The sequence below is a fragment of the Hippocampus bargibanti genome, linkage group LG08 (genome assembly GCF_051943395.1).
Source record: "Hippocampus bargibanti isolate YZ-2025 linkage group LG08, ASM5194339v1, whole genome shotgun sequence".
Lineage (NCBI taxonomy): Eukaryota > Metazoa > Chordata > Actinopteri > Syngnathiformes > Syngnathidae > Hippocampus > Hippocampus bargibanti.
The window spans coordinates 2,375,534-2,393,068 of NC_142741.1; the positions used below are offsets into that span (position 1 = coordinate 2,375,534).

Genomic DNA, 17,535 nt, shown 5'->3' on the forward strand with positions numbered 1-17,535 from the left:
TGGTCCAGTTGGTGGCAGTATTGCGTTTATGGTCAAAATAACGAAGAAGAATTAGCTCTACAGTCACTATGCAACGCGAGAAGACGGAATATGGCGATGAGAACGCCACAAGACGATGCAACACTACTCTAATTGTTGATCAATATCGCCATCGCCAAATTGAAAAATACGTTCCTATTCGCATTTCGGTTGTTTCACATGCTCAGCGTTTCTCACTAAAAATGGAGAAGGAAGAGACGACATTGGTGAGGGCGTATTTTACACGCGTTTTACTTGCCAGTAGGAGCATTAATCTGAAGTATTATGACAGTGTTTTAAGAGAATACCGCTCATGTTGTTTTTGGTTCGTGCGTTTGCTGTGCAGTGGTTTACTGGTGGCAAACCTACCCTGTATTTCCGTGGAGGAACGGATATTAAATGTAAAAACAGTGGTAAAAGTAGAGAAGTGCTGATTCAAGTTGTGTAAAACTAAACAAGTACAAAAATGTAAATGTTCGTGACATATGAGCACATTGAGAACAAAAACTGCGACTAAAAGAGTAATACGTGTTCCGAAATACATGTTAAAGTGCAGACATTTGAAACATCTCTCGTTACTCCCCACCTATGGTGCTGACTTTCTGGTGCTCTTGTTTTCAGGCTTTAATTAGATATTATTGCAACGAAAAATATTTCAACCACGCTGTGAACGCCGCAGAAGCTGCACTCATCAAATTAAGGGGCGATCCTGTTCTCAGTTTCTTCCGCGGATATGGCACTTTAATGCAAGGTAAACTGTAGAAAAACTACAAGACAGAAATACCAGTTTATGGGAGTTAGTGTCTCATCGTAATATGTACAACATCTAACTTTTTTTAAACTACAGATTCAATTCGAGAAGCCACAGCAGAGCTGGATACCCTAAAAGATGCACGAGATGTGTCTCTGTGTACGATAATGGCACTTGTGTATGCTGAGAAGAAAAAAACAAAACCTGGTAGGACAAATTATGTCATTTTATTGGTGATAAATGTACCGGAGTTTTGTTTATTGCGTGGTTACGTTGCCAAAAGAACTAGTATTACACATACAATACTATCTATCCTGTATGCAATTAAACCATTGATTAAACACAATGCAACTTGAAAAAAGGAAATACATGCAGGGAAAAAATATATGAAACAGTGACACTGTGAAAGAGAGATTACTGGATTTAAATTGATACCACCTTATTCCTAGACAGAGAAGTTGTTCAAGAAATGGAAGCTAAAATCAAGGAGGACCGGAAAACTGCATCTCCCCAGAGTCTTTACCACGCCGGCATGTTTCTGTGGCTATTAGGCCGGAATGACAAAGCCAGGGAATACACAGATCGAATGATTAAACTCTCCAATGGCTCCAAAGAGGTTAGGCTACCTTGAGGCACATTCACGATCAGGTGCATGGATGACTGGGGTGAAATAGATATGACATATTTGTTCTTTAGGGCATAATCCTGAAAGGATGGATAGATGTCACATGTGGGAAGGATGCGTATGCCAGAAAGGCTGGAAAATATTTTGACGAAGGGTTGAAGGATGGCCCAGATGTTTTTGCTCTGATGGGAAAAGTAAGCGTACAAAAATACCCTGACTATAATTTATCCGTCAACCTCAGTTCAACACTCACAATGCTTGAATTGATCACATTTTCTATTCCCATCATCTGTCCTAGGCGCAATACTATGAATATCGTCAGAACTACTCAGGAGCATTAGATGTGGTTAACAAGATCATTGCCACTTTCCCTGGATTCTTACCTGCTCTTATAAAAAAGATGACGTTGTTTTTAAACCTCCAAGACTGGGAGCAAACAACCGAGGCAGCAATCAGGTAAGCGCTGAGATGGTTTGTCAAGTCATTCTCCAACGTCATTATCAATTAGTAGCCGCAGATTAAAGGACAACCGACACCATTTTGTTGTTTCCTAACTGACATCAGAAAAACGTTTTAGAGCATCTAAAATACCCAAAACACGCAGGCTGATATTTTTAGTTAAATGCAAAACAACAATAAAAAATGAGTTAAAGGGTCCCAAAACTACTTCGAAATGGCCTCGGAAATGGCGAGTTTCAGAAGGTCACACCCCCTTGTTCGTGACGTCACGCCAGGACGCTTTCTTATTACTCATCCAGTTATGAATATGACTCAAATACAGTAAAGTCTCGTTATATCGATATTCAAGGGAGTCCGAAAAAATATCGATATAACCGGGACTATCGATATATCCGACCCTGTTTGCATGTAATTTTCTCCGTGCGTGCATAGAAATAATATCGATATAACCGGGACTATCGATATATCCGATATCGATATAACGAGACTTTACTGTAGTTCTGAAGAGGAAAGCATAAATGTTTACAATCGATTAAAGAAGTCCACCCATATCAATTAGAGCCGTCAGGACTCCAATGTAGCGTTCCATAAAATGCACAAATGGCGCCCCAGCTCTGTTGGAAATGGGCTGATTTGTCTGCTGGGAATTTGTGTCAACTAGTATCAAATAGTAGTCTTGGTGCAACACACAACGATTCACCATCGCGTCATTTATGTGTTTTACTTCTAATTTCGCCATTCAACACGGCTCAACACGAAGTTTTCAGACCAAACGTAGTACCCAAAATGCATTGTGTGTCGCTTTCTCGGTCAGGGGCGTTCCTTTAGTGACGTCACGTACGGACTCGTCACCAACTCAAAAACAAGACTTCCTGAATATTCAGCGCAAGTCTTAAAACGTAAAATATAGCTATATGCGGTGGAATCTTTGTCAAATACGCTCAGTAGAAGTGATTTTACAAATTATACACACAACTTGCCCGGAGGCGTCGGTTGTCCTTTAACTTGCATTCTGTGTATTGTTTCAGACTTTTACAAATGGATAAAAACAACCTGGATGCACTACAAATGCTAACTCTGCATTCCTTATGTAAAACTGGAGATATGCCTGAGGTAAAGTCGCATCATTTCCAATCCGCAGTCTATCATGACGTGACAGAAGAGCGGTTGGAGGAAGTTATTTACACTGTTTGTGTATCTCACTTGGCAGTCAACCAAACATCTTGCCAACCTCATCAGCAGTCTGGACATGCTGGAACCGCGCAATCCCGAACTTGCCTATAGACTATCTCTTGCCTTCACCAGAGTTGTAAGACATTACTTTCTGTGTTTACACTTTTGTCTGAATTTCCAACATTTACAATGTAATAATTCCTCATAGTGTGGACGAAATGAAAAGGTGCTTGAGCAAGTGTTCAAAATGGTGGAAAAAGCATACTGCGTGACGGAAGGGAACTCGGATTTAGCCACAGAGTTGGGCTACCTGATGGTTCTTCAGGGTAAAATCAAGGAAGCTGTCAAGTGGTACAAAACGGCCATGACTCTGGATGAGACGAGCCTCCCTGCACTGACCGGTAAATTGCAAATACCTTTTATGGAAAGGTGAAAAAGAGGTTCTAGATTTAATTTCATTTTTGTGGGTGAGCAGCGGCAGCCACACGCGCCAGCGTTCACTCAACCCGGAAGTAAATCAAATAGGTAGAAAGTTAGCTAGCTAATAGATAGCTAATCGTTTTAGTTAGTTTTTAGATAGCTAGCTAGATAGCCAGCTAGATAGATAGATAGCAAATAGATAATAATAAAAAATAATACATTTCATTCATAAGCGCCTTTCAAAACTCTCAAGGTCATTTTACAGTCACAGGATTGGATTGTATTGCATTGGATTAGCCTTTATTAGTCTCGCAGTGGAGAAATTTACATTCCACAGCAGCAAAGTGATGAAAGAAAGGAAAGGAAGAAGTAGAAAAACACATTACAGGACTTGCTGTAAAGGCAGCCACTTTTGCGCCGCCATCGTGGAGTCAAAACAACAACAAAACATAACTGAATAATAATACAGTAAAGTCTCGTTATATCGATATCGGATATATCGATAGTCCCGGTTATATCGATACTATTTCTATGCACGCACGGAGAAAATTACATGCAAACAGGGTCGGATATATCGATAGTCCCGGTTATATCGATATTTTTTCGGACTCCCTTGAATATCGATATAACGAGACTTTACTGTAATACATTTCATTTCCAAGCGCCTTTCAAAACTCTCAAGGACACACCAAATAAGCACTTCCTGCACCCGCTTTGTTGTATGAAGCAGTTCGAGATGAAAGAGGAGAGGATCAAAGTGTCCTTTTCATTAGTGGATCAGGGACTTCATGGTGAAATGTGTACGTCTGCTACAAGCGAAATGTTGAAAGCTAACACGAAGCTGTAGCATCAATTAACGAAAAGAGATTGTCTCACATCTTCTGTCCCACGTAAATCCGTTTCAATTCCAAGCCGCGACAGTTCCACAGACGCATCGGCGCTCTGCTAATCCGTTTCGATAATCCATATATAAAACAAATCAAGCTAATGATACATCTAAAAATACATATTTTATTTAATTATTTCTATTTTGTTTATTTATTTCGTTATTTATATTAATTTCTGTTTGAATCCACTGTAGGTTTGTTACAAAATGACAAAACTCACCCCTACTTGCATGATAACGGAAATTTTACTGCTCAGGTATAATTCAATGCCAGCTGCTAGAAGGCCGTCTTGAAGATGCAGACCAACAACTGGAATTTATCACGGAAATTCAGCAATCCATTGGAAAATCAGGGGTATCGTTGATTAAAAGCGCTCTCTTAAATGTTCTTTTTTCTCCAATTGTTATCATGAAGCATCTGCTAACTGTACCGAAATATAATACGTTTTTACTATATTGACACTTTTTCTCCCCCTATCTAAACAGGATCTCATATTTCTGCGTGCACTTGTGGCAATCAAAAAGCGCAACCCTCAAGAAGAGGTGACCAAACTCCTGAACGACGCTGTGGAAACGCACTTCTCGACTCTCCAGGGTCTACCTTTGGGCGCTGAGTACTTTCACAAGTTGAACCCTGACTTCCTTTTACAGATTGTCAAGGAGTACCTCGCCCTATGTCCCACTAAGGTACAACGTTAGTCTTGAATGTTCTACCTTGAAAAGGTGTTTTTTGGATGATTATCAAATTCTATTCTCATCTGATGTGGTTTAGCCTCCAACTCAGGGTCAGTCCCCTGCCTCTCAGCTCAAAAACTGTGCTGCATTATTGGATACGGTGGTCAAGATTGTGCCCGGGCTCCTTCAAGGGCTCTTCCTGCAAGCTAAAGTCAGATATCAGTCAGGTGAGTACAGTGATACCTCGGTTTACAAACCCTTTGGCCAACAAACTTTTCGGTTTACGAATGTTAAATTTATGAAAATTTTACCTTGGCATACAAACTTTTATTTGGGATACACACGGAGCGCCACAATAAGCGATGTGTCGTTCGCGAACGAGCCCGTTCTCCTAACAACAAAATGGCAGCCAACTGTTTTTGTCCCCTATTCCCCGGCCCCAGTCTTTGGTTAACGCCACGTGATTGGTCAAGAACCTTAAAAAGACAGGCAGACGACAGAGAGAGAATGAGCAAATGGATAGAAAACAGTGAAATTTGGACTCGTTTCAACTTTGATAGTTCAATGGCAGAGTGTAGACTGCAAGGTTAAAATATCCCATCAATCAGGTTCCACAAATAACCCGTACAAGCCATCTGTACACCTGATGCAAAAAGTTATCAACCCAGCTGAACAGAACACAATTGATGAGGAACTAGGTAAAATTATCACAGAGAAAGCACCTACAAGGATAATTCCTCAAGATGGTGAAAGAAGAAGGCTACATTCCTCATCAAGTGTTTACTGCTGATGAAACCGGCCACTCCATTTCATCAAGCCATCAACGACCATCACAAAGTTAAATAAAACGACTTTATTATACAGTACAGTTTATGTCTTTAATTATAATACCATAGCAGATTTATTATACATAAAATAAGGTATATTTTGTGTAGTTTTCAGGCTTAGAAAATTAGAAAATTATGTTTTATGGGGACCGGAGAATGGATTATTCTCATTTTAATGGTTTCCTATGGGAAATTAATTTTTAGGATACACACTTTTCACCTTACACACTCTGTCCGGGAACCAATTAAATTTGTAAGCCAAGGTATCACTGTATTGTGTTTTTTAAATGGCTGATTGGTAGAACTGACTTTTTCACGAACAATGGATCTGTGTCCATTCAGGTGATGTCGATGCCGCCCAGAGCAGTCTCCAACACTGCCTGGAACAATGTCCTTCTCATACGGACTCTCATCTGCTCATGGCACAGATCCATTTGCTGCGCGGCAGCGTGACTTTGTGCTCCCAGTCGCTTGAAGTCTGCCTCAGTCATAACTTTGAGGTGAGATCATTGTCGTTGTCGTCACATGGAATTTCGCTCGGCGGTTGGAACGGATTAATCCAAGTGCTATTCATTTCAATGGGAAACATTGACTTGACCTTCCCTACCACAAACTCAGGTTCCGTACTATGGTATATATCTTGTATAAGACACGGAGATAATAATTGACCTTCATGAGCTACCATTCTTGTCCATTTCAGATTCAAGAGCATCCCTTATACCTCCTGATCAAAGCGCAAGCAAAGAAGAAAATGGGTGAACTGACTGAGGCTATTCAGATTTTGCAAATGGCAATGAGTCTTCCCGGCGTCTGCCGGGCCGGTTCATCAGCCAAATCCAAAACCAGAAAGCTCGACTTGACTTCCGCAGACTTTGTGTCTGTCTTTTTGGAGTTAGCCGAGGCCTTGTGGCTCAACGGAGAACAGGTATAAAGAATGCAGATTTATAAACAGGACCTTGCCTTGCGTCGACTCATATCCCAAATTAACATCACAGCATGAAGCAGCCAAGGTCATGCAAGATGCCATCAACGAATTCTCGGGAACGAGCGAAGAGCTCCGTGTCACCATTGCCAACGCAGACCTGGCTTTGCTTCGAGGTGACACCGAGTTGGCCCTGAGCATGCTCCGAAACATTACACCCGATCAGCTCTACTACATCCAAGCCAAGGAGAAAATGGCAGACATTTACCTAAACCACAAAAAGGACACGCGTCTGTATGTGAGCTGCTACAGGTGAGCGGAAGCCAATCAGATCTTTGCGTCATTAACTCATTCACTGTCATTCGCGAATTTATTCGGGAATTGAAAAGCATGACGTGTTCGGATTTTGGTTTTTCTTGCGGGGGGTGCCGATAAAGCCCTAGTCAGACCTCTGCCAATGTTTTCCCCACGTCTTGGTCTGTTCTACAGGGAAATGGTGGAAAAAGTACCCGGTCCTCAAACCTACATCTTATTAGGGGATGCTTACATGTACATTTTAGAGGTAAGTTTGCAGAAGCAATTAATGACTTTCTTTCAGAATGTGTCAGATGTTCGATCGGACACTGTGGACGAAGGCTCGGACCCAGAAAGATTATCTTTACTGCCGGCAGGAAACGTAGCCATTCATGACAGACGCCTGAATTCTGCAGCCCTCTGCCAAGCTATTTATTGAGAGTACAGTAAAGTCTCGTTATATCGATATTGGATATATCGATAGTCCCGGTTATATCGATACTATTTCTATGCATGCACGGAGAAAATTACATGCAAACAGGGTCGGATATATCGATAGTCCCGGTTACATCGATATTTTTTCGGACTCCCTTGAATATCGATATAATGAGACTTTACTGTATATGCAAATTTAAGTGATACATTAGTAAAACGTAGTTAAAGGAGTTTCCCAAGTCCTAAATTCTGTGTAAGGCTAGTTTGACACTCTATCTCTGTATGGAATTCCAGTTACATGAATAAATTACTGCCCCTTTTTATACCGTCTATGTCAATAAGAGATATCAAATTTGCAGACATTTATAACTCCAGTTTAAAATGTTAAACCATGCGTACTGGCCTACCAGTCACCTTTTACCATGTTTTTCCTCAGCCAGAAAAGGCCATTGAAGTCTATGAGCACGCTTTGGAGAAAACCCCCAAAGATGGTGCCCTTGCCAGCAAGTTTGGAAAAGCTCTGGTCAAGACTCACTATTACGCCAAGGTTTGGAACTCATTTGCAGGGATACGCATGATTGACTCTCGGACAAATGTCGGTATTGACCCAAAGTTTCTTGTTACACAGGCAATACATTATTATGAAAGGGCGCTGAAGTCTGAGCAACAGAACTTCCTGCGCTATGACCTAGCTGAGCTGCTGATGAAGATGAAGCAATACGAGCGCTGCGAGAAACTCCTCCATGACTCTCTCTCCCGCGAACCAGGTGCATGATGCATTTTTGCGGCTCAAACCATGTCGCGTTTCGGTTTGCGACCAACGGGGTGGCACTGTAAGGGCCCCGCCTGCAGCTGCACAGGTTTAATCAGTGGCAGTTAAAAGGACTCCCGGTATGACCATGCAGTGTCAGGTGATTGTTTGTTTCACCCAGTCAGGTTTGTTTCGTCTTGTCATGTTATAATAATAATAATAATAATAATAATAATAAGATAAGAAGAAGAATCCATTTAATTTCTAAGTGCCTTTCAAAACTCTCAAGGTCACTTTACAGTCACTGGATAGCTTTTCTGTGGGTGAGTAGTGGCAGCCACACGCGCCAGGGTTCACTCAACCCGGAAGTAAATAGATAGAAAGCTAGCTAACCAGCTAGTAGATAGCTAATAGATAGCCAACAAATAGCTAGCTAGATAGCCAGCCACCTCGATAGTTATATAGCTAATAGCTAGCTAGATAGTTAGTTAGCTAATACACCGAATGTCACTATTAAATACACAGATAGAAAGCTATCAAGCCAGCTAGTAGATAGCAAATAGATAGCCAACAGATAGCTAGCTAGATAGCCAGCCACTTAGATATATAACTAAAAGATAGATATTTAGTTAGCTAATACACCACTTAGATAGCTATATAACTAAAACACTCACAGTTTGATTTGTCACTTTTATTTCAAATTAAGTGTATTTTTTTTTATTATGCATTTGTCAGGGTGACTAACAAAATTTGATTATCAATTCATAGACGTTCACAACAGTTTTTTAAACTCTTTGGTGGATCAATATCCATAACCTGTGAGCTAATAACGCAAGCGAGCCACTGTAATAACGGCCGTCCCTGAATGTTGATGGCGCTAACGTTTGATATCATTTACAACTGTTTTCTCGCCCGACACAGTGAGTGAGTTGTCATCGCTCTCAGATAATTGCCGTTACCTCATGCTGTTGGCAAAAGTCCAAAATAAGGTGGACAAAACAGAAGAAGCCTTAACAACCTTACAAAGGGTAAGTGTTTGGAATTTCGGAGTGATAGGGGGTGTTATTCAATGGAAGACATAAGAGTTTCTATTTTACATCGAGCCGCTATCTCAAATACAATATAAAAAACAATGACCGTTACATTAAAGCCCGAATTGCGTCCATAATTTGTAAAATCACTTCAAATGACTTCTACTGAGCGTATTTTACAAAGATTCCACGGCATATAGCTATATTTTACGGTTTACTGCACTGAATATTCAGGAAGTCTTGCTTTCAAGTTGATGACGATGCCCTAAGTGACGTCACGGAGGGAACGCCCCTGACCGATAAAGCGACACAATGCATTATGGGTACTTTTTTTTTGTCTGAAAACACTGTGTTGATGGCGAAAATTAGAAGGAAAACGACAGAAACAGCGCAATGGTGAATCGTTGTGTGTCGCAGCCAATTGCGCTAACACGCATAAAGAAGGTGTAAGTTTACACAAATTCCCAGCGGACAAATTAGGTCATTTCCAACAGAGCTTGTGCGCCATCTTGTGCATTTTATGGACACTACATTGGAGTCCAGACGGTTGAATTGATACGGAAGGACTTCTTTAATCGATTGCAAACATTTATGCTTTCCTCTTCAGAACTATTTGAATCATATTAATGACTGCATGAGTAACAACAAAGCATCTTCTCCGAATCTGAACTCTCTGAAGCCATTGTTTTGATTCTGGAGCAAGGCAGTTTGTGAAGGAGTATACTGGTGTGATGTCACGAAAAAGGGGGCGGGACTTTCTGAATCTCGCCCGTTCCAAGCTCATTTTGTGGCAGTTTTAGGACACTTTAAGTCATTTTTATTGGTGTTTTGCATTTGACTAAAAATATATGTCTGCGTGTTTTGGGTATTTTAGATGCTATAAAACGTTTTTCTGATGTCAGTTAGGAAACCAAAAAATGCTGTCAGGTGTCCTTTAAGGATGCTTGAAATGGATTAAAGTTGTTGACATTTTATAAATGGTACCGTTGCTAGGCCCGGGAGGTACAGGCCAAAGTGTTAAAGCGGGTGGAACTGGAAGAGCCTGACGCCGTCCCCATGCAGAAGCAGCTCGCCGCCAAGATCTGCTCTGAGATCGCTCAGCACTACACGAGTCAGAGGGGCTATGAGAGAGCTATCAAGTTCTACAAAGAAGCTCTTGTTTACTGCGAAACGGATCACAAGGTCTGTTACCGCTGAATCAAAACGCCCTATGTCCTCCCTGCCGCAGCTGTGCTCAAATGTGATCCTTCTCCGTACTAACGCTAAAGCGGTATTGGGTGGTTCTTTTTTTTTTTTTCTCGCCATTTATAGGTGATGCTGGAGTTAGCCCAAATGTTCCTCACCATCGATGAGCTCGATTCGTGTCAGGAACAATGCAACGTCATCTTGAAGAGCGACCAGTTTAATGAAGATGCAACTCTGGTGCGTTTGGTTTTTCAATGCTTACTTGGGCCGATTTGGAATACATCACAACGACGTGTATGTGTTTAGATGATGGCTGACCTGATGTTCAGGAGACAAGACTACGAGCAGGCCGTCTTCCGTTATCAGCAACTTCTGGAGCGCAAGCCAGGTGTAAAAACTCACAATCATTTTGGCAATGATGATCATCATTGGCTTTGTGATCCTTCACATGAAAATGTTGCATGATGCCAGGTTGTCATATTTGGCAGTCAATCACAAGGCACATACGACATAAACAAACAACCGATTCACTGCCAGACGGTGTGCAAAAATGTGTCCACTCCAGTGCCAGGGTTTTTGTCATCTTCACTCAAATTCCCGGACCCACAGAATATTGAGTTTTAGGACTACATAAACATTCAATTCAGCATAAGAAACCTTAGACTGTCTTATTTCATCAGAGAAAAAAGATTTAATTCCTAAGTTATATGGCTCTAGAGTTATCTGAGCTTGAAATGGGGGCGGCTGTATAAAAGGGAAATGCCGCCTCGTGCCAGAGATCAGACCAGCGCTATCTGTCTGTCTGTCTCTCTCTCTGTCTGTCTGTCTTGACTGTCTGTCTATTTTATTGTCTGTCTGGCTGTCTGTCTATCTATTTTATTGTCTCTGTTTATCTATTTTGTTGTCTGTCTATCTGTCCATCTATTTTATTGTCTGTCTATCTGTCTATCTATTTTAATGTCCATCTGTCTGTCTATCTATTTTATTGTCTGCCTGTCTGTCTGTATCTATTTTATTGTCTGTCTGTCTATCTATCTATTGTCTATCTGTCTGTCTGTTTATGTATTTTATTGTCCATCTGTCTGTCTGTCTGTCTATTTTATTATCTGTCTGTCTGTCCATCTATTTCATTGTCTATATGTCTGTCTGTCTATTTTATTATCTGGGTGTCTGTCCATCTATTTCATTGTCTGTCTGTCTGTTTATTTTATTGTCTATCTGTATGTCCGTCTGTCTGTCTGCCTATCTATTTTATTGTCTGTCTCTCTGTATCTATTTTATTGCCTGTCTGTCTGTCAATCTATTTTATTGTCTATCTGTCTGTCTCTGTCTATCTATTTTATTGTCTATCTATCCATTTGTATTTCTATCTGTCTGTCTATCTGTCTATCCATCCATCCATCTATTTTATTTATTTATGTATTTATTTCTTGATTTATTGTTTGGACTTGGTAGACAACTACCCAACACTCTCACGTCTCATTGACTTGCTGAGGAGAGCGGGAAAGTTGGAAGATGTCCCCAAATGTTTTGATCGAGCGGAAAAACATTCTTCTCGGGCTAAGTTCGATCCCGGTTTTAACTACTGCAAAGGACTTTATCTTTGGTGAGTTTGATTTGGCCCGAAATTTTGCGTTGTGTGATTTGCGCATCAGTGAACTAAATTTGTACTCATCTGTTCCTCAGGTACACGGGGGAATCTAACGCTGCTCTCCGCCACTTCAACCAAGCACGGAAAGATAATGATTGGGGTCAAAATGCAATTTATAACATGATCGAAATCTACCTAAATCCTGACAGTGACACAATGGGAGGAGAAGTATTTGAGAATTTAGATGGTGAAGTTGGGTGAGTGGAAACAGTGGTGTGTAGTTTTAAGCCTTAGAAAATTAGAAAGTAGAAAATTATGTTTTATGGGGGCCTGGGAACGGATTATTCTCATTTTAATGGTTTCCTATGGGAAATTATTTTTTGGGATACACACTTTTCACCTTACACACTGTCTGGGAACCAATTAAGTTCGTAAGCCAAGGTATCAATCTATTATTGTTTAATTGAAGGCACATTTTGCTTTTTCACATCACTACATAGACACAAATCTATCTGCCATTATGTGTTAGCATTGGCCAAGCTAGCATCCTGGCGGGTTTTTAAAACAACTCCTTGAAAGTATTATCACGTTATAAATTATATTACATGTTTAGTTTAACAGTAAACTAAACAACCTTGAGTGACAATTAAGAGCTGAGAAGTTCTTTTAAGAAGAGTTTCTAATTCTATCTGACAAATCGCTGCTCGTGAACTGAGTTGCGTCAATGGCACGATACAGATACACGCTTCCGATGTAACTCACAAACTAAAAAATTGCCGATATCTGTCGACCGATCTGAAACAGGAACTCGACAGAGAAGCAAGAGACAGAGCAGGTTGCAGTGAGAACAGCTGAAAGGCTTGTCAAGGAGATCAAGCCGCAAACGTCTGGTGGACATGTACAGCTTCGGATCCTGGAGAACTACTGTTTACTAACTACGAAAACAAAAGCCAATATTGAGAAAGCTCTTGGTGTTTTCACAGAGTTTGCAACTAACGAAGTGAGTACAGTCATCCCTTGCTATCCTACTTTGCTGATTTTTGTTTTTCGCAGGTTATTCTGGTCCTCATTATATGTGAAAAAACGAGGGATTAGTATAATCCGTCAAGTGACGTCATCCTTCCCCGTTTTAAGGAATAAACAGCAGGTCACCTTCCCATATCACCCATTCCACTAAGATTTTAGACATTCCTTTGTAATACAGCGATACCTCAGTTTACGAACGCTTTAGCTCACGAACCTTTCGCTTTACGAACATTAAATCCGCGAGAATATAATCTTGGGATATGAACTAGTTTTCGAGGGCTTTATTATACTGTACAGTTTATTTCTTGAATTACAATGCAATAGCACATTTATTATACATAAAATAAGGTCTATTTTGTGTAGTTTTAAGGCTTATTTAGTAGAAAATTATGTTTTATGGCACAGGTGTCAAAGTCAAGGCCCGCGGGCCAAATCTGGCCCGCCACATCATTTTTTTTCGGCCCGCGAAAGCAAATCAAACTTGTTAAATTCCATGATGATTGCTAAAATCTGAGCCAAAATTTCATATTTTTGGATGTCAACCACAATAAAAGTCATTATTCTTGACTTCAGATTTGAAAACGAGTTATTCATTAATTTGCTGTGTGCTCTATATGTAATATTTGAAGGGATTTAAACATTCTAATGGGTTCCCCAAATTCATAACGGCCCTCGAAAGGAAACCATAATTACAATGTGGCCCGCGGCAAAAAAATGACTTTGACACCCCTGTTTTATGGCGACCTGGGAACGGATTATTCTCATTTTTAATGGTTTCTTATGGGAAATACATGTTTGGCAGACGAACTTTTCGCCTTTTCTGGGAACCAATTAAGTTCGGAAGCTGAGGTATCGCTGTATTTTATTGCTTTTGTAGATGACATTATCGTGAAACAGACAAAAAAAGGGAGGAGCCTGTTTTCCTGCCTTCGTCCTATTTGACCAGGATGTTTTTTGTGCGCATTTAGAAAGACCACGTGCCAGCGCTGTTAGCCATGGCAACGGCATACATGATGCTAAAACAAACTCCCCGAGCCAGGAACCAACTGAAACGCATCGCAAAGATGACGTGGAATATCGTTGACGCCGACGAGTTTGAGAAGAGCTGGCTGCTCCTGGCGGACATTTACATCCATTCGGGGAAGTACGACTTGGCAGATGACCTCCTGAAGAGATGCCTTAATCATAACAAGGTCTGTCGTAATGTATTTTTTTTTTCTTAATGTCGCTGTATATTATAAACACTTAAAGGACAACCGACACCATTTTTTTGGTTTCCTAACTGACATCAGAAAAACATTTTATAGCATCTAAAATACCCAAAACATTCCGGCTGATATTTTTAGTCAAATGCAAAACACCAATAAAAATGAGTTAGTGTCCCAAAACTGCCATAAAATGAGCTTGGAACTGGGGATATTGAGAAAGTCCCGCCCCCTTGTTTGTGACGTCACGCCAGGATACTCCTTCACAAACTGCCTTGCTCCGGAATCAAAACAATGGCTTCATAGAGTTCAGATACAGAGAAGATGCTTTCTTCTTACTCATCCAGTTATGAATATGATTTAAATAGTTCTGAAGAGGAAAGCATAAATGTTTGCAATCGATTAAAGAAGTCCTTCCGTATCAATTCGAGCCGTCTGGACTCGCAATGTAGTGCCCAGAAAATGCACAAGATGGCGCCCAAGCTCTGTTGGAAATGGGCTGATTTGTTTGCTGCGAATTTGTGTCAACTAGTATCAAATAGTAGTCTTGGTGCAACACACAACGATTCACCATGGCGTTATTTATGTGTTTTCCTTTTTATTTCGCCATCAACACGGATCAACACGATGTTTTCAGACCAAACAAAGTACTCAAAAGGCATTGTGTGTCGCTTTCTCGGTCAGGGGGCGTTCCTGACGTGACGTCACGTCAGGAATCGTCACCAACTCAAAAACAAGACTTCCTGAATATTCAGCGCGAGTCTTATAACGTAAAATATAGCTATATGCCGTGGAATCTTTGTAAAATACGCTCAGTAGAAGTCATTTGAAGTGATTTTACAAACTTTGGACGCAACTTGTCCGGAGGTGTCGGTTGTCCTTCAAACTCTGGATTTTCTTTGCAGTCATGTTGTAAAGCTTATGAGTATCGAGGTTTTATCATGGAGAAAGAGCAGGCATTCCGAGATGCAGCATTCAACTATGAACTGGCTTGGAAATATGGAAATCAGTCCAACCCATCTATTGGTATGCTCATCATAATCACTTATGAAGATACATTTGAATGAAGAGCGTATTTCAAAGCACATTTCAAATATTCTCCATCTTAGGATACAAGCTTGCCTTCAACTATTTAAAAGCCAAGCGCCATTTTGACGCCATTGATGTTTGCCACAAGGTGAGGTGTCTCAGGTTGCTTCCAGTTGGAAAACATCCCATAATTTGGGAATCATAAATTGCTTTGCTTCATCCACAGGTTCTCGCTGCTCATCCAAACTATCCGAAAATGAGAAAGGACATTTTGGACAAAGCTCGTGCTGCCTTAAGGCCTTAAAATCTCAACCGGCTGTTGAATGATGGACTCATTTCAGACATGTTTAACTCATTCACTGCCATTCACAAATTTATTCGGGAATTGAAAATATGACGGAGAGCGCCATTCACGAATTTGTTGTTGTTGTTTTTTTCATGTTTGGGTGCCGATAAAGCGCTGGCCATGTCTGGCAATGTTTTTATCTTCCACGAGTCTACGTCTATGTTAGCGCTTTGTTACAGCTTCAGCTGTTGTTAAAGAAATGTATTGTATTCTATTTTGTACAAACGCCCCCATTTCAAGCTCAGATAACTCCAGACCCATATAACTTAGGAATAACTTTTTTTTTTGATGAATGAAGATAGTCTAAGGTTTCTTACACTGCGTTGAATGTTTATGTAGTCCTAAAACTCAATATTCTGAGGGTCCTGGAATTTAAGTGAAAATGACAAAAACCCTGGCATGAGAGTGGAGACATTTTTGCACATGTCTGGCAGTGAATGAGTTGAAAGTCTACACACCCCTGTTCAAATGCCTGGTTACGTGGCATAAAAAAAAAAAACAAAAAGGTAACGCACTTTGTTAACCTTTAATGTAAAAAAACTCAGTGGTTCTTTGAAGGGCATTCGATTTACACCAAATAAAGTACAGTGATACCTCGGTTTACAAACCCCTTGGCTTACGCACTTTTCAGTTTACAAACGTTACATTTATGAAAATCTTACCTAGGCATACGAACTTTTGTCGTACACGGAGCTGCCTCAATGAGTGATGTGTCGTTCGCAAACGAGACATCCTCAAGTGTTTAATGCTGATGAAACCGGCCACTCCATTCCATCAAGCCATCAACGACCATCACAAAGGTAAATAAAATGACTTTATTATATAGTACAGTTTATTTCTTTCATTATAATACCATAGCGCATTTATTATACATAAAATAAGGTATATTTTGTGTAGTTTTAAGGCTTAGAAAATTAAATTTAGAAAATAAAAAAGTAGAAAATTATGTTTTATGGGGACCTGGGAACGGATTATTCTCATTTTGATGGTTTCCTAGGGGAAATTAATTTTTGGGATACACACTTTTCACCTTACACACTCTGTCTGGGAACCAATTAAGTTCGTAAGCCAAAGGTATCACTGCAACTCAATGAGTAATTAAGTGAGTAAGTCATATGTTCCATTTGGCTTTTCTTAGCATTTTTCTTTTGCTGTCACGCAGAAGCCTGAAGGCTTTTACGATTTCACTGACCGCCATTTTAAATTGTCCCCAATTCCCTGCAACTCTTCTAAGGCTGAAGAAAAACAGCTCAAAAATGTGATGCTAGAATCAGCCAAACTTCACTGTCGGTTTGGGGTTATTTTCATGATTAATGTTTTGAGTTGGGAATCTTTACAAAAATAAATAAACTGTCCACGTTAAGTTTCATTGCTGATGGAACATGTTTCAAAATGATTTATTTTGTTTCCGTTGTTTTTGCATTACAAAAAAAAACATGGCAATGCAACAGGGGTGTGTAGACTTTTTATAACCACTTCATCCTGTCGTCATACAGACGAATATTAAAAGTTTTCTTTTGTCAATAAGTTGATTTAAGACTTGCTTTAATATTTTTTACAATGAAAAGCTTATGTCTAAAACACAAATAAAAATCATTTTTGTATAGTTTTATTTATGTGTCATATTTTTCAGACTGTCCTTCAAGCCTTTCAAGTACAGTGAGACCTCAACTTACGAACTTAATTGGTTCCCAGACAGAGTGTGTAAGGTGAAAAGTGTGTATCTCAAAAAAACATTTCCCATAGGAAACCATTAAAATGGGAATAATCCGTTCCCGGGTTTCCATAAAATATACTTTTCAACTAAATAAGCCTTAAAACCACACAACATACCTTATTCTATGTATAATAAATGCGCTATTGTATTGTAATGAAAGAAATACACT

General features: G+C 40.0%; 1 protein-coding gene across 1 annotated transcript; it reads left to right on the plus strand.

The window, feature by feature from the left end:
- The first annotated feature begins 84 nt into the window (after window positions 1-84).
- Window positions 85-17,255, plus strand: ttc21b (tetratricopeptide repeat domain 21B). The gene is made up of 29 exons (XM_089003028.1): window positions 85-245; window positions 640-769; window positions 866-976; window positions 1,219-1,385; window positions 1,466-1,588; window positions 1,693-1,850; window positions 2,882-2,966; window positions 3,064-3,162; window positions 3,235-3,427; window positions 4,590-4,687; window positions 4,819-5,019; window positions 5,105-5,234; window positions 6,177-6,334; window positions 6,535-6,759; window positions 6,830-7,068; window positions 7,246-7,318; window positions 7,922-8,032; window positions 8,114-8,252; window positions 9,158-9,264; window positions 10,261-10,449; window positions 10,579-10,689; window positions 10,759-10,840; window positions 11,908-12,058; window positions 12,139-12,300; window positions 12,848-13,043; window positions 14,038-14,262; window positions 15,180-15,300; window positions 15,384-15,451; window positions 15,530-17,255. Exons 1-29 carry the CDS (start codon window positions 222-224, stop codon window positions 15,605-15,607), a joined length of 3,954 nt encoding a protein of 1,317 aa, XP_088859154.1. The 5' UTR covers window positions 85-221; the 3' UTR covers window positions 15,608-17,255.
- Window positions 17,256-17,535: the final 280 nt, after the last annotated feature.